General features: G+C 40.5%; 1 protein-coding gene across 3 annotated transcripts; it reads right to left on the reverse strand.

The window, feature by feature from the left end:
- Positions 1-61: 61 nt before the first annotated feature.
- Positions 62-21003, reverse strand: RNF13 (ring finger protein 13). 3 transcript variants are annotated; one of them, XM_063408566.1, is made up of 10 exons: positions 20868-21003; positions 17484-17611; positions 14611-14691; positions 10324-10449; positions 7759-7846; positions 5950-6040; positions 5347-5452; positions 3210-3303; positions 2781-2861; positions 62-1527 (listed from the first exon to the last, which is right to left on the reverse strand). In XM_063408566.1, the coding sequence occupies exons 2-10, from the start codon at positions 17595-17597 to the stop codon at positions 1163-1165; spliced, it is 1146 nt and encodes a 381-aa protein (XP_063264636.1). In that variant the 5' UTR covers positions 17598-17611; positions 20868-21003; the 3' UTR covers positions 62-1162. The 3 variants fall into 3 exon arrangements, with proteins under 3 accessions (XP_063264636.1, XP_063264635.1, XP_063264637.1); XM_063408565.1 differs by having other exon boundaries at positions 20837-20992; XM_063408567.1 differs by lacking the exon at positions 20868-21003 and adding an exon at positions 20571-20798.
- Between the last annotated feature and the right edge of the window lie 1891 nt (positions 21004-22894).

Genomic DNA, 22894 nt, shown 5'->3' on the forward strand with positions numbered 1-22894 from the left:
CTTCACTCTCAGTAATGGAGGCAAGTACTCAAAGTCTCAAGGCAAAAGTTCAATAAACTCCTTTTGATATTTAAAGTGGAAAACATGTTTATTAACATTCTTTCAAGCTTTCCTTAGTCAAGGCCATATAAAAAAAATCTCCATTTGAGTATACGCATGGTTTTACTTTCTACATTGTTACAGAGGTATTATATAGTATCTACCGTTTTTGTGATACACTGGTAAGTACTGAGTTCTGTGAGACAGGTGTAAGTACTTGTTTTCCAATCGGATATTTGAAAAGAACGTTTTTTTATATACAGTTTAGCAGACTAATGCAGCATAAAATGCTCTTAGTAAGAGGTATATGAGCCAAGGATCAGTATAATACTTACCCTAAACTTCTTTTTCTATGTGGAACAAAACCTCTGTCTCGGTTGTCTCCCAACTCCCACTTCCTCACTGGAAACCAGACAATGAAGTAGTAGCAAGGAGGGATTAATTATGTGCTTATGGTGGACCTGACCTTGTGAATTGCTCAAAACTAAACATATATTCTAAGTTTCCTCATCCTGGGAATTGCTCAATGGAACTGCTTAAACTCTGCTACCATGGCAAACTCCAAGGATTATTTGTAGTCACTGCTTTGAGATAAAAGTGGAATTTCTTCTGCTTTGTTTTGACATACCAGCACATAGAATATTGATCTGCTCTACATTTTCCTTTTAGCAGTGGTGAAAGTTTTTAGGAAAACTATACAAACATGCAAATACAGTTTTTGTTGGGCCTAAGGGGTAACACATATCTACATGTAATAAATATTGCTCTCAGGATGACCCAGTTGTAGCTACAAAATGGAAATAAAAGAACTTCCAGAGAAATCCCGCTTCAACAAGAGACATTTAGAGTCTCTGCGATATTTCTATTGATATAAACTATTAACATTATTCATTAGCATTGTGAAGTCCAGTTTAACTGTTGGTTTTGAGAAGACAATGTGTGACTGAATACCTGAATCAAAAATAAATCTACCTGTAATGATTTAACCAGAGTACTACTACATGAACTGCTGCTCCTATCAAAGAAACCAAACGGATTACAGATTAAAAGAGATTCCCTATGCAAAGATTTGTAAATAGCCTTAAGAACTCTTTGTTCATACACCTATGGGTCATTAGTAGTCTCAGACAGTGTTTGCCACTCTGTACTCCCTGTCCTCGCCGGGCTGCAGCTGAACCACCACACTTTCTTCATTCATCCCGTTTTCCGCATCGCTGCTGTCAACGTTGTCGTTGTCATCCTCCTCGTACTCCGAGGACTCGGTCATGTTCTGCTGGGAGTGCGACTCTGACAGAGCCCCGAAGGACTGGGTGCTGACCGAGGCCAAAGGTCTGAGCAGAGGGGTGTTCTCAGACACTTCGTTCTCCTCTTGGCTGCTGTCTGTCTCCGAGTCAGAGTCCCCCTGGGAAGGGACCACTTTTTGCTTACACACAGGACAGGTTTTTTTTGTTTTTGTTAGCCATGGGTCCACACACTTGCAGTGATATGCTGTTAGAAAACAAAATACAAGGACATCATTATAACAGTGAAAAGGACGGAGAAACATGTTTCTGTTTAGTGACACAGGAGAATTTTAGCACGTTAACTCACACAGAGAATTTTAGTTCCAAATTTGTGGGCACACAGCCTGTACAGAACACCTGAAGGCTTAGGATCTCAGTCATGTAGGTATATGCAATGAATACCTGTGTTCTCTACTGAGTGAATGAGAGCAGTAGGACAACAGGCCACATCTGATGACAAATTTTAAAGCTTTTTGAACAATTCCATCCATCTTGCAGCAGGCATGCCTACCATCACCATCTTCACATTGCCTCTCACCTCCACACCAACACGTATCAAAGCACCTCATTATTACATGACATTGCCACATGATTTTGTGGATCTTAAATTAGGTCTGCAACTGGCACTGCAGCTAGACTGGCCGTGTTTAAAAAAAAGTATTTGTCTTACAGTATTAAAAATTCAGCTCTTCTTAGTAAGAGAGACTTCTACTTGGCAAAGAGCTTGTATTTACACAGGCCAGCAATGCCATGTTTAGTACCTGGTCAAGCACACTGGAAATATGTTCTCCACACAAACTGATGGTGGGCGTTGGTGGTGTTCAAGTTAAGTTACCTGTGCAGTTCCACACTGGGAGAGATGCTATGGACCTGTTCCTTCTCTTCTGAGAACTCCTTGTTTGTCAGCCTAGCTTGAAATTGGTTTTATGACTGAGGTTCTAAAAAACTCAGCCTGTCACCTGCTGTGCTGGCTGTGTATGGAAGGCTGTAACACCTCTGCAGTGGGCTGCACTTGAGAAAGACTGTCACAGGGAAAATATTTCACTAACTGACTTGCAAGTGCAGTCAGGCAGTGGTGTGCATGGCTGCAGACTCCAGGACAGAGCGATCCCTTCAGCTGTACCTCTAAGTCACCAGGAGCTCAATTAAGTTTTGTGGTTTATTTGTCTTGGGGAAAGTGAAGGCCTATTTTTCCAATAGGCCTTCAGAGGGACAGCATCAAGCCCAGATTTTCTTTCATGTTTACATCCAAGGAAAAATGCAAAGTGGGAATGCTCGCTTTTTAGCTTTTAAAAAGAGAAAACAAGCTTTCACTTTTCCCACTTTGTACATTCAATCTTGCATATTAGCAAAAAGGAATTTTATAAATCACTTACTAAACATATGTGCAGTAGGTTTTGGACAGTGTTTTGGAAAGCTGCTCTAATCTAAATTCAAACCTAAAATACAGCTGCTTACCGTGAGAGCATGGAAGGATCCTGAGCTTGTCTCCATCCTCATATTCATCCAGACAGATGGCGCACACATCGTATTCATCTCCTACAGCATATGATTGAGAATTAGTTTGACTTTAAAGGACTTGCAGCAGACCCTCCTGACACGCACATGGGCTTGGAAACTTTCATGCAATTTCTGTACTGATTTTTTTTAAGCAATGATTTAATGCTCAGCCACAGTCTGCTCTGCTCCCATCAAATAAGTGTTAGAACTCCTCCATTTCAGGAAGAACAGGGTCAAGCCAATCGTTTCGAATGCTTTCACTCAAAACTCTTCTATTTCAAGTGTACTCAAAATTACCTCTGAAACTTAATACCCCTTTGATTTACAAGGTTTTTGGTGTCAAAAACAATAAGGTCCAATGAGTTAGACAAGGAATGATCCACTTGCCTTTCTTAAACTTATGTACGGGAAGTTTCTTAAGCTGATCCTTCCTAAGCCGATTCCTTCTTGCTCTGTGTCTGTCCTGAACAAATTTTGTTATCTGGAAACAGACAAGATAACATGAACAGGAAGTTACACCAATAAAAGAACAATAAATAGTTTTGATTTATGAAGCTTTGCAGTAAGTTGGTCAAAAGGGAACACCAGCTAACACAGAATAAGCTCTTCCCTTGCCTGAACACAAGGATGAAGCCAAACAAGCCTAAGGGATGTTCTCCATGAACACAGCATTTGGAACTGATAATACACAAGAGTTTTTTTGAGAGAACAGAGAAACACAAAGGTATGTATACTAAATAAAATCATGGCAATTGCTGCAATCCTGTACTGAGGCCTGAGGAAGCATACTGCAGAGCAAAACACAATTCAGTAAGTTTGAACACTTTTCCTTACAGATTTAGATTATTAGAGCTGTTTTAGAGGATTATTCCCACATTCATCAGAACTGTTTCCATATTATCTACAATAGTAGTTTGGGGAGTACAGTAAAGGGTTTACTTTGAGTCATTGTTACATGTTATACTATGCCATACTAAGATAACTCAGTAAAAAAAATAACCCTTAATAACTAGTAATACAAAGCTCTCTAAATAGCTATAACAAAGATTCTATTTCCATTTTCTTAGTAGTCTGTAATGCTAATTCTGTTCAATTTCTAAATCTAGCACCTGTGATATGACATTCTTTTTCAAATACGATGACAAGCAAAGAAATGAACAAAGGATATTTGAGTCTAAACTGTTCATTCAGGCTCTTTCACCACAGCTAAACAATAAGCTGTATGCTCAAACTGCACTTTTTCTGCTGCAATCCAGATCCTTAGTGACAACCAGAGTCTCACATGAATCTCCTAGTTAAAAATAAGACTGTTTCAAAGAAGCAGGGATAGAATCAGAAATTAATGAGGACCAAATCTAACCTGGAAGTTCCCTGGGATCATTTTCACTGCACCAGTTAATTGCCCAGTGCTCTAGTCTGTTATGCTGTCTCTGTGAAGGCCTCTCTATATGCAAGGGAATCAGCATCTCCTAGTTTTGTATTCCTGGCAAATTCACTCAGCATGAGCTCAAGTCCTCTGTCCGGGTTGCTGACAGCAGCAGCACAGAGAAGTGGCCGTAAAGCTGAACCCTGATGAGCACCACTGATGCCCAGCCTCCAGCCAGGTGCTACCCCTTCCCTGCAACTCCCTGAGCCTGACCCTTCCAACAGTCGTCCTGTGTACGCAATTAACTTTAACAGGGTGGTTTTGTCCAGAAGGACACTGTAAAAGACAGTAGCAAAAACTCTGCTAAAAAAATTTCATCTTTAGATGATCATTCTGCTTTGTTTTCAGAGAGCTGCTGCAATTGCGCCAAACACACCCAGGATTGTCAATGAAATACCCAACTCGCACTGCAAAAAATACTAATACAGAAAAATATTTGAAGTAAGTGTTTATACAACGGTTGATGCATTAGTTGCTTTTTATTAAAAGGTAAAATAATAAATTTGGCACAGATTACGAAAAATGAGATGCTAAGAATCCTGAAATATGTAGCTATGCTACCTTACCATTTCAAGGAAAGGTGTCCCAGCTGAGAACTCCTACAGGCAATGCACGTGCTGAGATCAATGCTCTGTGCTCGCACACTCCTAACTACACCTAAGTGCAGTACAAAACAGTGAGCCCTGCACCCTAGGAGTAATGATTATTATTTATCATCTCCCACCTGGTGGGAGTAATGACTATCAAGTTTTGTAAGGCAGGATACGCTTTCGGTGTACAAGAGCACAAGGACAGGTCACTCTGTATGGGGTCAAAAAGCAAGCACTTGTGGAGTGCAAGAGTGGCAGTGAGGACAATTCCTATAAGAGTTACACGCTAGGGAGAAGATCCAAAAGGCTCCTGATGTCCCTCTGACAAAATCCCGCACCTCTTTGTTTCATTGAGAAACTGAATGATTACAGGTAAGCATGGTACAGGTATGTACAGTACACACAGTGTCACTCCTCCTTTCTTTCAGTAAACCTTCCCTTAACTTCAGTGTGTGACAGTTCCCAGATTATTTGAAAGAAAAATGTATTATTAAAAGAAGAAACTTACCATAAATATCACGATGAGAATAAGACAGATCCCTACTATTATTAGGAAAGGGATTAAGTAGTACTCCAAAGGAAGACTGAACTCTGGGATTAACACAACATGGCCACTGTCGGGAGGAAGAGAGAACACTTTCTAAATTAATGAGAACTTCATGAACAAGTTGAAGAACAAATACAATAAAAAAATAAAACAAAAGATTGTCACACAAGACACACTACAGAAACCCTATCTGTGCACAACAAAATAGAAAATTCAGTCCATACTCACACAATGTAAAGCTAATTAAATGAAAGGATAAAACACTGTTTCTTAGAACATTTTTTGAGTTAAAACTATTTACTGATCTCAATCAAACCTACAGAAACCAGAAAACCACCTCATAGCTGCTTTGACAGCAGAATGAAAAAAATATAATATGACTATCAAAAGATACAGTGATCATTCTTATTTACTAAAGCATTACAGGTTGCTCTCAGGCACAAGATTTCACCTGAAACACCTATAACCTCTGTCATCACAACATCCTATTTTAAAGCCATAAATATTCAAAAGAGCAAATGATCTAATGCAAGGAGTAACACAGCTGCATTTGAGTTAACCTACCCTTTTTCGTAAGTAAACTCCTCTTTAAGAGAATTAGCTGACTTCTCACCAATAAAGACAGAAGGAATGTCAATCTTCTTTAAAATCTCAACTGTATAAAAAAGTAGGAAAATAAAACTATTATTACACGGACAATCTATGGGTACTCAAGACACAAGACCTGAACATTATGAGACTATCACAACAGGAAGACATTTTAACATAGTGACATCCCGACCAATGCACATGCACATTACAGCTTTCGTTCATATAAGTACTACTATTTTTCTTACACAATTTCTAGGGAATTTATTGCAGGTAGAAAAATCAAAATTCCTAATGGAATAAAGGGAGCCTAATGTCAATACAAGTTGATAAAAGAGGATCATAATTTCAACCAGAACACCATTCTTCACTCACAGATTCAAGAAAGTCACGTAGTTCCATTGATTTCCAGAATTTCTGTCAACTTACATGATTTTGTGAACTGGTTCTATAAGTTTTAATTAACCTGTTTTCCCTCCTTTTCACCCAAAACATATATAAACATACTGGAAACAACTGTGGCTAGATAAGGTCAAAAAGAGGAAAGAAGAAAATTAGCAAGTCCCACAGCTTTATTTCAGTCTCAAGAAACTGGATGAACTGTGGTCTTCTATGTTTACCAGTGAAGGCAGAAATAAATGAAAACTTATCAAAAGATAAATCCCATATTCTAGAAAACCTTCTCAGCTTTACTGTATATTGATCTTCCCCCTAATACTTCACATTTAAGGCTCAAAGTAACCTGAGTTTAGTCCACCTCAAAGCAGTCAGCTTCCCCAAGGCAAAAGCACATGTGGCTGAATGTCAGCTCACACTATGAGGTCTACGTTTGTTGTGGACTTGTTCTATGTTTTTGTTACTCAGTGAAATCTGAAAATAAGAATCATAAGGGTTGAGAATTCATTAAACCCACTTTCATATAACTGCCTGGACTGCTCCGATCTCATTTAGTTTTGTCAAAGTTCACTCCTAGTTTACTCAATGGCACTTCCACTGGAAAAGAATTCATTTTCCTCTTATTTATTTTCTTGTTCCATATTGTACAGGTTGAAAACTGGACAAAATAAAGAAATGCCATAAAGAAAGCAGTAACAGCACTAAAAACACAAAGCACATATCACAGAACAAAACCAACATTCTGACTAGATTTCAAGATGTTCTGAACATATTCACTCCATGCAGGTTAAAATTGGAACAGCTAACACAAGAAACAAATTGTAAATGATGCACTGGTTTCTAAATACTCTTTTTCCAACTGAAAATAAGTGCACGTGATATGCTAGAATCCATTTGTCCAGAGGAACAGGAAGATGCACCCAACAGTGCAACAACAAACTGGAATAACTATCACATATGAACTTCATGATCTAAAATCTTTTCCAACCTAAATGGTTCTATTATCGTAAAAACTAAAATATTGTGAAGTTTCGTTTCCAAATGCACGTTTTCTACTTTTTGCGTATTTCTACTTAACAACACATCAGCTATTTTACACATCAGTAATATAAATCTAGCCCAGAAAATTCAAATTAAAATTTGAAGGAAACCCAAAAGAAACGTTCAGAGAAGGCACAAATCAATATATTTGTTCTTATGCAAATATCTCCTGTTATTAAATCTTAAAATCAGGAGGAGTTATCTGGGTTTTTTGTTTAGTTTGGTTTTGGTTTTTGTTCATTTGTGGTGGTGGTTTGTTGTTTAGGTTATGAGGGGTTTTTGGAGGTGCTGCTGTTTCCAGTGGGTGAAATGATATTCAAACAGGAGAGAAGTGATACCTGTACTTACTGTCGTTGGATCCCATGCTTATGAGGTCATCAGAGTCAACATTGTGAACTATAGCTGCCTTGTATCCAGCTCTCTGGGCATTTAAGACCTGTAAGCCACACAAAATACTTACTGAAAAGACTATTGCTTCCAAGTACAGTAGCCTGTCTGTGCTTTCTGAGATAAGGTGCACTTTCACAAAGTGATTAAGATGGACGTAATTTGCACTTATAAACCATCTGACACATTTCAAAGCAAAATCATATAATTATTCTTACAGTCATGTATTTTTTTAGAAAGCCATTTTAATGTTGTCTGCAGACAGACTATTTATACATATTAAAAATAGAATTTAAAATTTTCTACAAGTAGTTAAAAATATTTGATTGTAATTGAAAATAAAGGTACTAACTCACTTTGGTAATCTAAAAATTACCACTTGATAGTTCATCAAGTCAGATGAGTAGTATCTTTTCTTTTAGAGATGTAGTAGTAGTATTGTAGTAGTAGTAGAGTCTTTTAGTAGTATCTCTTTTAGAGATGTGGGCTATCTCACCCAGGTATAAGAAGCTTTCTCATGGAAAAGTGCAAAATTACAAAACTATTAACATCCTGTGTGGCAGTTACATTTCTAATATACATTACAGTATATGTGTAACATACCAGTTACATTTCTCACTTTCTGTTAACACAAGGAAAATCCAAGGTCCATGTAAATGGCATTTACTGCAGCAACTATTACCAACATAAACTTAATTAAGTTAATTAATTAACTTAAGTTAATTAAGTATATTGCTTTTACTGCATCTAGTACAGTATAAAAAACTCTGCCCAAGCTGCAAAAATCACTTAGAGCACCTTGAGAAACTTTTGGATTTCATCTCAACAACACCGATCCTCTTCCCATATTGCTAATGACTATATGTCAAACAGCAGAACAATGACATTGGAAGATGCAGAATGCAGACACCTTGAGAAATCCCAATATTAAAAAAAAAAAAAAAGGTAAATCCACTTAGGGATGTTACTACACATGCATGGTTGGGAGTTTGGCCAATTTTGCATCACCACAGAAAATATCCATAGTGCTAGCTGTGTACCTGCACTTGTAATTTTCAACATAAAACAGAAGGAAAGAGAGGATTTTCAACTTTTGTTAAAATATGCATTCTGTCAGTCAAGCAGCTGATGGGTATTTTGCTCACATCTCAGCACACATGCCACTTTCTGGCAGAAACTTTAAGGCAAAATGCTATACTACGCATGCAATTATATAACACAATATTGCAAGAGTATTAACAACATACTAAAGACTTGGATTCACTGGGCACAGAGTATGCAGATACCCCTGCTCACCTTGGAAATGCTGATCCACCTGCTACCTTGCTCTTTGTCTAACAAGAAATGAGTGGGAACCCTTCTTTCTATCAATATTACGCGAAACATAAAATGCAACCAAAAATTCTTACATACAGAGTTAATGTGACATAATCCTTAAAGGACTGACTATGGAAGTCCCTCAACAGCAATGTAGAAATCTCTCAAATTCAGACCCATTCCTTAAACCATGTCTCCAGAAGCAATTCTGTCCTATTAGTGTATGGATGACAATTAGACAGACAAAGTGGACATGAATTAAAGGCCAGTCCATTTGCCCCCCTTTCTTTTCCCACTGAACCACATGCACACATGGTGGCAGGATTCCCAGGACAGACTATGTGCTGTTCCTGAGTCTGATGTGAAGGCAGATTACACTCAGTGAACCTGCCTCTGCAGGTGGAATCTCCAGTCCAGGCAGAATTTCCGTTTCAATTACCACATAACTGAACCTACCACACAACAGCAAAAGCAAATACAATTGAATCTCCTTTTAGTTCACAAAACTTAACAACAAACTGAAGTGCCCTGTTTTCCTTAAGACACCCTTAGCTGCCCCATTTTATCAGGTTAATTTTCAAGAAAACCATAGTCAAACACAAATCATTCTAATTTTGCATTTTTAAAATCACGGAACATTAAGGGTTGGGAGGGACCTTAAAGATCAAGTGGCTGGAGCATGTCCAGAGAAGGGAATGAAGCTGGGGAAGGGTCTGAAGCACAAGGACTGGCTGAGGGAGCTTGGAGGCTCAGCCTGGAGAAAAGGAGGTTCATGAGTGACCTTCTTACTCTCTACAACTCTGACAGGAGGGTGCAGCCAGGTACGGGTAGGGCTCTTGTCCCAGGCAACCATCAGTAAGGCAAGGGGACATGGTCTTAAGTTGTGCCAGGGAAGTTCAGGTTGGACATCAGGAAGAATTTCTTCACAGAAAGGGTGATAAAACTCTGGAGGTGGTAGAGTCTCCATCCCTGGAGGTGTTTAACAAAAGACTGGACACGGCACTTAGTGCCCTAGTGTACTTGACATAATGGTGTTTAGTCATTGGTAGGTCATTGGTTGGACTTGGTGAGCTCTGCTTTATCTGTCTGGAGACAATAAAATTCTTCCTCCCCTTCACATCAGTATCTATTCCACTGTTAGCTATAGAAATTTTTCTGAAGCACCAGTAAACTCTTTGAAACAGATGGTGGGGGGAAATTAAATCTTACCTTGACATCAAAGTTGCACTCCAGCCTTCGGATTAACACAATAAAAGCACCAGAGGAGTTGTCTCTCAGTGGAGGTGGAGCTATAGGCTCACATGCATTCTCGGGCTTGGAATTTATCAGAAATCCCTAGAAAACAGAAGCAGAAAAAGAAGCTTCATTTCTCTTTAACAAAAGGGTTGGTAGTCAAGTATATGGAAAGAAAACTGCACATTTTCATACAATGGCTAAACAAATTCTTATTATCGGCTCACTCCTGTATCATAGTAAGCTTTCTGCTGCTTCCCTGCCTACATATTTTGATTTATCAGAATTTTTATGTCTGTTAAGAAATAGAAAGTTTTTTTAAAAAATAGTTTTTCTAATCCCATCATACTCAGACTCTGCAGTGTAATTCAGGAAAAAAAAAGATTGAATATACTACATTAATATAGTGTAACTATTATTCTAAGACATATGGAGACTAATCAAGAAACCAGAAATACAATGGCCTAAGAAGCACCAACACAAACTCAGCACTCACCAATTCACAACAGAACACAAGCAAAGTTCCATGTATGACCCCAGCACTGAACTAGCACACGAAATGGTTTTCTATGGTAAGCAAAGATCACTCGATACGCTACAGCTGAAAGCTTCAACAAGTAGGAAACTCTGGCAATATTAACTTTGAAGCAATCATTGAGTTGTTTTTAGGTCACTGAGATGGGTGGCCTTCTGCCAGCAGTCTGTAGCCACTTACTATAGAATCTAACAGATTATGTTTTACAACATGCATACTAACAAATCTTAATCACAAGCACTGAAAGATTATACCATTTTCATCCTATTGTAATAAACACCATAGCATTTTTAAAAAGTAATTAGAATCTTAATGCAAAGAAAAAGCTTTAGTATAATATTCAGGTATAAAACTCCATCATTTCTACCCATGATGACATCACCTTAATTAAGACACAGAGCTGTCTAACAGTTAAAAAGGTCAGAAGCAAAGCTCTTTATAGCTATTTCTGGTGTACTAAATTGGCTCACTACTTGAGTAAATCACTTAAGCACCCTCTGATTCTCAATATAGTCAATAAACAACTACACAGCTTTAACACACCTTCTCCCCATGATAACACCCACTGGGCATGGAAATGAAGCCTGTTTGAGGGGAATTGCAAAGAAATTACAGAGAGTTACAGGAATTCTTGCAGTACTTTATTACCCTTTGGGATTAAAAGGGCAACATGGAATTAAAGAGTAATCCACCCTTTTACCTTACCACCAGCTTCTTTTTTTGTGTAGTGGTTACTCTCAACACTGCAACATTAGCAATACTGCAGAGCCAGGTTTTGGGGCCACACAGGCTTACATACAGAAGTAACACAAAAACAACTCCCCGCTCACATGGGCTATTCATGGTCCCTGTGGGGTGACACAAACTCCCCTTCTCCAGAATTTGTAAGCTGGGCTGCCTAAATTTTTGTATAAGAATTCTAAGCTGAAAAAGCATACACATCTCAGTCATAAACCCTCACACACTATTCAAAGGGGACAGCAAGACAAATCACTGCCACATGACTGATTCCATGCAGCCACTTCCACAGTCAAAAAAAAGGAAGCCTGAACTTCCCACAAGCCCTAAATTGCCTGGATGGCCAGACATGAACTCCTTTCTCATGGACAAGTGCTTCAATTGCTGGAGCGGAACAGAAAATACATTTTATCCAAAATGAACAAACTTACTGACACTGACTTGTAGGAAGGTGACTCAAGGAAACAAATAGTTCCTGTCACTGCAGAGCACCTCGGGTCAGGCAGCCAGAAAGAGGGAGCGTGCCCTTGGTGCTAAACTCAGCACAGCACACCAATAGACATCAGCTGCATAATCTCAGCAACAAACTACCTCAGAGAATGTGAAGACTAGAACTGAACTGGATATTCATCTGGCTTTTAAGTACTTTTCTAAGCAACAGGACTATGACACCAGTTCACAACATTAACATCACCATATGTAATTTATTTTAAAATAATTTAGTTTTTACCTCTTCTATCTTATATTACAAAGATAAAAGGAATAAAAGCCTTCACACCAGTTACTACTGCCACCAGTATGTCTGGGCAGCTACTACCTCAGCAGAAGCCAAAAAGAGCAGAATGTGCTTTATCACTGCTGTCTAAGGAAGATGCATTTACTTAACCTCTCACAGTTCCTTCCTGTTTTACTTTCAACTTAATCTCTCTTCAGTTAATTTCACTCAGCCCACCTACACATCTTTCTGTGGTTCAAGTGAGCGTACTAACTACTACACTAAAGATATGAAAAGCAATTGTCCTGTTGTACAAAACATTCTTGCTGCTGTATTTCAGAAGACATCAGGTCTTCAGAATTTATAATACACCACAAAATAGTGATAAACCCTAACCTGTAGTCCCATGGCCATATCCATCTTGGACAGTTTTTGCATATTAATCATTTTGCATGACATCAATACAGTTTATCCCTTTCCAGTTCCATTAACATTTGCAAACCTTTACATCTTACTTCTGTCTTCTCTAATACTAGGTGAATTTTACGATTTCATATGGTATATTTATATGATTTTTCATGTCAATGAAAATGGGATTAAGAAAATAAAAAAAAAATTAAAAGCCACACACATATTTTCTGCTAATTCAATAGATCAGCCCTTCCTAGTGCCCTCTCTTGATATTATGATGACCAGTTTTCAAGTCACGGCCTAGCATCCCTACCCCAACATGATGCTATTTCAAGAAGTAAAAACACTCTAACAGATAAGTAACAAAAATGTTTATGTGCATCTGCTTCTTCCCCACTTATTAATACAGAGTAAAATAAAAGAGCAGGAGTTCAACTCACGCTTTAAGGGAGAACGTGGGCTGTGGATTGCAATTGAAATGAAACCATGTAAGGAAAGGGTGCACGATCAATTACAACTCCTGCCCTTGACCCCAGCACGGGGCACAGCACTCAGGCATCACAGCAGAGCTGCAATCCTGAGCTTCTCCATTGGGCTGCTTGAGCAGTGCAACAAGAGTAGCAAACAGACACCAGCCCTAACTTCCCAAAAAACTGAGCTACAGTTGCTTTACACAGCATACTTAACCTGGGCCACAGGCAAGGAAATAACCTCTCTGGCCAGGCCACCCTGCACAGTGTTGAAAGGGCTTCCCAGTGTAGGACTGTAAGGAGACAATGAATCTTCCAAATACATTTTTCAAAAAAAAATTATCAGCACAAAATTGTCTGGCATCTGCTGATTCCAGTGCAAGGTAACTGACATCATGTATCAGCACTGCCTTCAAAATACAGAAAACAGTGGCCTACCAAACTTCTCCAAGATTTCCATTATTTACCTATTTTTAATTTATTTGTTACAAAATTCAGCAAATTCTCCTTAAGTAGACAAAGATTCCCAAAATTCTCTTCTTAAGAGAAGAATCTGCCTATTCACAGGCAATATCAGATCCTTTGCACATTTGTTTTGTTTGAGCAGTTGATAAATAATTTCTGTCTTTATTCTCCCCAGGTACTACATTCCTTTAATTTTCATCTTTTTTAGCTTACAGAGGAAATGTTCAGCAGATACAGTTCTCTTTAACGATATTCAACATTCAAATTCAACCTAGGACTTCCCAATCAAGTATGTCGTTATCTTGAACACTTTGTGCCCCATACTGAGTGCCAAAAATGACTGTGGGGGTTCTATGCCATCCAGCCACTCACTCACTCCCCACCAGTAGGACCAGGGAGGGAGCTGGAAGGGCAGAAGCTAAAGAACTTGTGGATTGAGATAAAGACAGGTTCATAAGAAAAGCAAAAGCCACACACACAAACCAAGGAAAACAAAGAATTCATTCACTTCCTCCATAGGCAGGCAGGTGTTCAGCCACCTCCAGGAGAGCAGGGCCCCATCACACACAGCAGTGACTTGGGAAGACAAACACCACACTCAAAAGTCCCCCTCCCTTTCTCTTCCTTCCCCTGCTTTATACACTGAGCATGATGTCATACGGTCTGGAATATCCCTTTGATCATTTTGGGTCGCTGTCCTGGCTGTGTCTTCTCCCAGCCTGCTGGACACTCCCAACCTCCTCACCAGCGTGGCAGCAGGAGGAAAAGGCCTTGGCTATGCTGGCACTGCCCAGCAATAACAAAATCCCCTCTATATAATCAACCCTGTGTTTAACACAAATTCAAAACAGAGCTCTATACCACACAATGGGAAGAAAATAAACTCTAGTCCAGCTTAAACCAGCATAAAACATATATATTTTTTTTACCTTCAAGCCTTCTGCTGGCAGTCTGTAGCCAAATCTAGCAGGTAGATCATCAAAAGTCCGGGTTCCATTTTCAAGGTTATACTAAGAGAAATACATTTTTTAAAAAATTAATTTTGCAAAAAACCAGAAATAGTTAACAAATATAAACAAAACCAAACATCACTGTGTATTTTTTTAGATTAAAATATTTATCAGACACAGGATATCTCATGACCATGTCAATGAAATCACAAAATTGCTTATTCCACCTGTCTTCTACTCACATTTTTCTTCTACTCTACACTTTTCTTATCTAGTTGTCAAAAGAAGAAAGTAAGTAATAGATATTTTGTGGAACTATTTATATGGTAAATTTTCTTTCTACTGTCTAAAATGCAAATACCATTATACATGCAGAACAGAAGTTATGAACAAACCGAGCAAGCAAAAATCTGAGGAGGTGGGACACTTGGATGTGGAGTTTTCATTGGATGGCAGTGGTGGGTGATTTGCCCTGAGTCCATTTGTGTACAGGGAAAAATAGCTTTTAGGAGTGCTTTACCGTAGACAAAGAATAGCCTCCATATGCCATCCCTTCCCAATTGCCTGCCCAATTCCCTACATTCAGATGAGTACCTGAAAAATATCTCCACAGCTTTGTTTTAAAATGACTATGAGCTTTCATTTTAAAACAGAGGAATACTAGAAAAGACCCTAAATCTGTGCAAGCTTTGTTTCCCCTTTCTCTGTTCATCTCTGGCTGTATAATATGCCTGACCAACACTAATTCATACAGAAAAAGTGCTGTGTACATATGGCGTATTTTTTTCATTTAAAAATAAAGTGTTTCCTGCAGAAGTTATGAACTCTACAGTTAACGGACTTGAACGTGCATCGGTTGTTTTATTAAATGGTTTAGTGAGTCAGAAATGTTTGTCTATTCATCATATAATCCAACTGTCACACAGAACAGCCAAGTAAGGATTGCTTCAGAGGGATGTTTCCTACCTGCCAGGCTTAGATAGGGGAGTCCAAACTATAGTTCAGAGAAAAACACTGCCATGATTTATCTGAAGCCTTCTAAAGGGGCAATGTTTGGAAGGATCTTTCTTCCCACAGACTTTGAGGGGAAAGAGGTAGGAATGGAGCCAAATTTCACGGGAGCGTCTTTGTTCTGTGTAACCAATGTGCCCCACACAGTCTCTCCTCCTGACCTTCCACCACAGAGAGCCCCAGTGCACCACCTTCTTCAAAACATCCTGAGCTTGGGCTACTGTCAGTTTGCCCTTGAATCCCTTGACAAGCCCCAGCTTAAGCCAGGAGTTCAACACAAACCTATTTCTTTTTACTTCTTTTAAAAAGAAAACCCAATCCTGTCTCACGTGCACATAACAGCACTTTACACAGACATGATCCTTTGAGGCTGCAACTATATGAGAACACAGAAGCATAAAACCACTCCTAAATTACAAGGGAAAAAAACTTCTTTCCCCGGTAAACCCAAAACTTTGGCCAGAGTTTTGCTAACGAGTGGGTAATCACTAAATGGTGAAATCTCTCAAGACTGTAAGTGACCTATACACCAGCAATTCCCTGTGACACAAACATTCCCTCTTCTGAGCATCTTTTAAGCATTCTACTGGCTTCTTTGCATAGCTGTTTAGTATCTAGTTCATCACTTCATTTCTTACTTCTAGATAGTCTCAGAATAAATCTGCAACTTCCAAATATCCAAGAATGAAAGATGTTTCATTTTTATATGGAATTATTTTAGAATACTACACACAAAGCTTAAATAGAAAAAAATCCAACTAAACTTCCAAAGTGCCCTATTTTTCTTTTTTGAGTTTGGTTTTTTTTTGTTTTGTTTTGTTTTAAGTAACTTTTCTACAAGAGGAAGAAGCAAGAATGAGTTAGGTTTTTATGAAAAGAGGAAGCACAGGCTTGGTGACAAAGAAAAGGAGGGAGAGGGAAATCATGTTTACTGTAAAAAGTTTAAAATTTCACAATAAAATGCTGATGTCAGTGCCATAATGAAGCATTATGTATATGCATTGTTTCTTTACATTTTTTTCTACAAAAAGTATTTATAGAACAGTAGCAAGCTGAAAATCCAAATACATTAGGATTCATCAACCCCACTACCACAAACTCTTACGTATTTTCATTTTAAAATTTGTCTCCGAGAGTTTGTCACTCTGTTCTCCAAAACTGATATGACATTAACAATTCTTCTGCATATCACTGGAACAAGCAGGAGACTACAGTAATTAGGTTTAATTATTTCAGTAGCTTAAGCTCGATCCTACAAAGACATTCATAACTTCCTCCTTAAATTGCCACAATACATTGAATTGGTAATAAACAGCACAGCATCAGCTTTTACCACTGATCTATGTTCATTATACTGTTTCTTATTTTCTTTAAAGATAACAGATATTTTCAGCTATTTTAAAAATTGTATCTAGGTGTAAGATACACAAAACCCATTACTGACAAAGCCTCCAGCCCATACAATTCTAGCCACAGAAGATTATTTAAAACCAGTGACCCTACAAAATGGCACCCATCACCACAACTTCAACTGCTGTCCAAACCAAAGAATGGAATTAAAAGGGTTATAACATGCTACAGGACATCTGGACAGACTGAACTTTGTAAATGACTAAGGGAATCAGGTGCTTTCACTGCCATGGTACTGAGCACATACCACCAGCAAACTCATTTGAAAATGTACAATTTATTGTTTATTGAAGTAAACTGTTAGGACAGTTCCATTCCAAGAAATCTGCTATAGCATTTAGTGTATTAACCGATCCATTAATAAAACGGTTGAAGAGATTATTCAATTTTATAGGTATTTTATCCATGTAGAAAAATATTAGTATACTTACTGCTAAAATATCTGCCTCCACAGGTAAAAGATTCAGGAAAGCAAATAACTGCACAGTCACAATAGTGTATATCTGAGTGGCAGACAACATCAGCATTCCTATTGACAACAGCATATTTTATTCAATACCTGCGAGAAAAGAATCAGAGTCAAGGCACACAGCAAATACTTTCCTGTGTCATTTTACAGGAATCTTAGTCACTTAAAGCTTTCCTGCTAAGGAAGCATGCAAAATATTTTTCAATGTTTACCTTTGAAAAACAACTAATCTTAAAGTTACATGATTATTTGAGAGGTTCCCTTTGCTAGAAGTATGTCCCTCCATGGGAGCAACAGCACGCATAAATTACAAAAATTGTAAGAGCAAGACTCCAAAAAGCTTTAGGCACCACAAAGCAATGAAAGGGGTACCAAGGGATGATCATTCATATTACATTAATCATCCTCAGACACTTCATTTTAAACTTCCCTTCTATCATAAATCCAAATCAGAAAAATACTTGATGTACCTCAAATAATTCCACTAAAAGTATGTACTCCAAAAATACACTTGCAAGAGCAATGTGATACCAACTTGGAGGAACTTCAGATTTCTCTCAGGCTTACCTACAACATGAGTGTGGGCAGGAAACCTCTTAAAAACACAGAAAGCATAAAGTATCATATTTACTTTATAAAAGTTCACACCTAAACATGATCAAATTAGAAACCCCAACACTCAGAATTTAAATATATGGGATCGAGTACATAAAAACAAGCACCAGTGAAGTACTACGTTCAACAGGAAATCTAACCACTTTCACTCCTAAATGTAAGAGAATTGTATGGTCCACAGATGTCTAAGTCTCTCTAGAGATTCTTCCAGTCTCAAAGTTAGAAATTACTGGAAATTACATAAAATAGGCACAACATAAAACAATAGAAATGGGTCCATTTCTGGGTCCAACATAGCTATAAGAATTAAATAATTAAAGGTAAGTTTTAAAAATGGACAGTATGCACTTAATAATATAATTATCTGAACATCTGGATCTCCTCTAGCTTCTTTTACTGGAGTAATTAGAAGTAACTCCATTAAAAAACTCAATTAGAACATCCAAAATGTTTATTGAAACAATTGTTTGTCAAAAGCCTTCAAACTGTGGCTGATATAAATGGTTTCATAAGAATTTGTTTTCATTTGACTGTAGATATTTCTTCTGAAAACTGTCTGTTGACTTAAGTAAGAAATCACAGCCAATGGTACTACTTTCTTTTTCAGAACCAGCAAACACCCAAGAACTCCCGTCCTTCTGACCTACCCTTCATATGTTTCTCACACAAAAGGCATTGTTCCATGATGTGAGGTTCTCAATGTTTTTTAAAGCAAATGCCAGAGAGATAGACTTGATTTAAGGTAACATGAAGATAATTAGAATTTATTATTACTATTTGAAGGAAACAGCCGATACTTTCAAAAATAGTTCTCATGATTCTAACTTGGTCAGAATCAGACATATAATGCTTTGTGAAACTTTCAACTGGTTCACAGAAATGAAGTTATATTCACAGGAAAGAAATGGTAGTGAGTTACAAAACTAATGAACTTTTCTTACTAAATTAAGATTTATCACCTTCTCTCATCAGCTTGTCCTAAAAAAGAGGACATCAGTGCAACTGGAAGGATAAAAGAACCATTGTTTCAAAAACACAGCCATTTTTAGTATGACAGAAACAACAATACACTTGAAGCTATCACAGCACTTTAACCAACACAGTAAATTCAGCACACAGAAAAGCACTAAAAGAGCACTAAGCAAGGTTAGAAAACAAGAATTAAAGTAGTCCTTGCAAACAAAATACATACACAGTGCACTCTTCCCTGTCAAAGATACAAACTCCCAAATTCTTCTGTGCTCAGGGTCTGATGCCTCAAATGCAAGCCAAAAAGCCTTACAATTTCTGAAATTTCGTGGCTCTTTGGAAAGCAAGCCCCTCTCAGCTGAGAGAGGCAGCTCAGAGCACACACAAATGTAGGTGTGCGCAAATGGGCTATACTATAAACCAAACAAAACAAGTTAAACCTGACTCTGCAGTAACCTTCTGCACTTTCCACCTGATTTACCAGCGTGTACAGACAAAGTTGTCTGTAAATAACTTTGAGTATTTCTTCCCCCTCTCCATGCTAGAACTCACAAACTGAACTGTGCCTGAGGTGCTGCATCCCTCTGTCATGGGACTGAACAGGACAGAAGTGAGGAGGGGAAAATGTGGGGTGTGCTGGACCAGCCTAGCTTTGAGCAGTGAGACACCCCTGGAGCAAACACACTATGCACATTTGAGATAGAGGTCACAAAGGCGTTACACAGCTCGAGACACAGACGAGAACTTCCACAGCTTTTGGCAAATATTCACAGATCAGGCTTCATAAACTACACCTAAATACGAAATTTTCAGATATTTGTATCTCAATCAACTCAAAATGTGTTCCAGAGCATAATACAACACAAAGCAATTCCATGTTCACGTGGTTATGTTTACACTCAATAAAACAGCTTTTCCCTGCCACTGCTGAAAAAAACCCCTTGTACATCTGTACGAAACAATTTTAAATTCTACTATTTTAAAGCCAAATGAAATTATAAATCTTACAGCAATCACACACACAAAAAAAGAACATACAGAAACTGTAACAAATTCCAAATATTTTGGCAGATTGGGCTGTACCTTCCAAAATGTCATAAGCAGAGGATGAATAAAAACTAGACTGCTAATAACAATTCTCATTCACATCCTCTTATCCCCTCATATCTGAATTCTTGCATTTTGATACCATCGTATCATTACTGACACAAATCTCCATCTCAGACCTATCACAAAACGTCCTGGACACTGCCGCACGCGAAGTAAGATCAGCATTCACACCTATTAACATTGAAAGAACACTTCCTCTCAATTAATTTCAACGTTTTTACTAAGAACTTTACTTTCAGCCAGTGAGACTCCACGCTACTCATTATGCTGCAAGTTCAACCAGCACTTCGGAGCACAGCTCAAGAACCATCCACCCAGCACAGACGAAAAGCGCGACTCGGGGTAGAGCTCTCACCGGGCCAACAGCGATGCTCGGGGAGGGCTCCAGAGGCCTCTGCTCCGCTTTGCTCATCTCCCTCCCGCGGTCCCGGGACTACCCGGCCGCTCCAGCCGGGCTCAGCCTTGGCTGGGCCTAAGCCGCCCACGGAACCGGGCCCCGCCTCGCTACTCCAAGGGTGGAGGCGAATAAGTACTGCGCAATGGAGCGCCAGGCCCGTAAGTACTCAGCCGCCGCACGGCCGGAGCGCCCGGAGAGCCTAGCGGCCGCCCCCCAATGCTCACCTGCGGCCCGGGGGACCTGCCCCGCGCTCACCTGCGGCCGCGGCCCCGCGGTCCCCGGGCGGCCTAGGCCGACGCCATGGCGAGTTGCCTGCGATCGGCGCCCGCGCCGGAAGTCCCGCCTGCCGCCGCGCGGTGGCGGGCGGTGGCCCGGGACAGTCCATTGGACACACGGGCTGTCACTCAGCTCGGCGGGGCGGGCCCGACTCCGCCGGGGGCGTGGCTCGGCAGTGGCCCCCGCCCCTCCGCCAGGGGGCGCGCGGCGCCCCAGCGGCCAAAGAGGAGCCCCCGAGAGCGCCTCGCGTGGCTGGGGCACGGCTGGGGCACGGCTGGGCCACATCTGGGGCACATCTGGGGCACGGCTGGGGCACATCTGGGGTACGGCTGGGCCACATCTGGGGCACGGCTGGGCCACATCTGGGGCACATCTGGGGCACGGCTGGGCCACATCTGGGGCACGGCTGGGGCACGGCTGGGGCACATCTGGGGCATGGCTGGGGCACATCTGGGGCACATCTGGGGCACGGCTGGGGCACGGCTGGGGCACGGCTGGGGCCACATCTGGGGCACGGCTGGGGCACATCTGGGGCACATCTGGGGCACGGCTGGGGCACATCTGGGGCACGGCTGGGGCACGGCTGGGCCACATCTGGGGCACGGCTGGGGCACGGCTGGGCCACATCTGGGGCACGGCTGGGGCACGGCTGGGCCACATCTGGGGCACGGCTGGGGCACGGCTGGGCCACATCTGGGGCATGGCTGGGGCACATCTGGGGCACATCTGGGGCACGGCTGGGGCACGGCTGGGGCACATCTGGAGCACGGCTGGGGCACGGCTCGGGCACATCTGGGGCACGGCTGGGCCACAGGTCCTGCGAGGGCAGGAGGCAGTGCGTGTCTGTAATTTCACTGACGTATGGATGTGTATGTGGAATTCCTATGGCTGGAGGATGTCTCATCCTAAACAGCAAAGCCAAACTCTTGGTCAGGAGAGAAGACAACCTGTGGGTAAGGACTCCCACCGGCTTCACAGGAACTTGTGTGTATTTGCCAGCCATAAGATTGCAAATATTTCCATTTAAATAAATCTATGGCAATTTATAAGTTTGTAAACTGAAAAAAAAAAAGATGCTGAAATGCAAAGCATTTCACTCAGAAGTCTCATTGAAACACTGCATCTGCATGTATGATTCTGGAACTTGTATTCAGAGTCTGAAGCTTAAACTTGACAATGTTTTAACCGTGTAATTTACTCCATATAAAGAAGCTTTCTTCTGTCACAGGGATGTCTGTGACTGCCAGTCTTGCAGAAAAGTGCAGCATAGTCTCAGCAAAAGCTAGTGCTTCCAGGTGGTGACAAAATGCAGTAGCATTTTTTCCACTCACAGTTTCCAGACATTCTGTTATTAAAATAAAAACTTCAAAAGTTGTCCAGCCTTTGTGTTTGACAAAAGGATCTATCTCTTAAAGGAAAAACAGTTATGAGAAGTTGCTATACTTTTAATGAGGTTTTAATTTTAATAACTCAGAAGCCTGGGGAGTTTTGTTCGGTTGGTTGTTGTTGCTGACTTTATTTAACAAGGAACACGCATTTTTCTATGCTTTCAACACACCAGGGTAGTGGCATCAGCGTCTGGGTGACACAGCACAGCGAGATCTCCACGTTGCTGGGACTGTACATGGAAGCGGGCTTGAACTGCTGCTTCAAGGTGGAATAACAGAATAATCAAGACGGAAAGGAAACACAGAATAATCTGTTGCCTCACTTTCCGCACAGGACTGTAAGACAGAAGACGCTTTCGTTGCAGCGGCCTGGATTTGAGGAGACCCGTCACTGCGTCCGTCCCCCGAGCAGCCCCTGGGGCGCCTCCCGGTAGCTGCGCGAGCAGGTCCCACCTCGCTGTCCCGGGACACGGTTCGGAGCTGCTGCCCCTACGGTGTCCCGGGTGTCCCGGGTGTCCCGCGGTGTCCCGGCTGTCCCCCGCTGTCCCGCGGTGTCCCCCGCTGTCCCGACTGTCCCCCGCTGTCCCGGGTGTCCCCGCTGTCCCCCGCTGTCCCCGC

The sequence above is a fragment of the Prinia subflava genome, chromosome 11 (genome assembly GCF_021018805.1).
Source record: "Prinia subflava isolate CZ2003 ecotype Zambia chromosome 11, Cam_Psub_1.2, whole genome shotgun sequence".
In the NCBI taxonomy this organism is placed as follows: domain Eukaryota; kingdom Metazoa; phylum Chordata; class Aves; order Passeriformes; family Cisticolidae; genus Prinia; species Prinia subflava.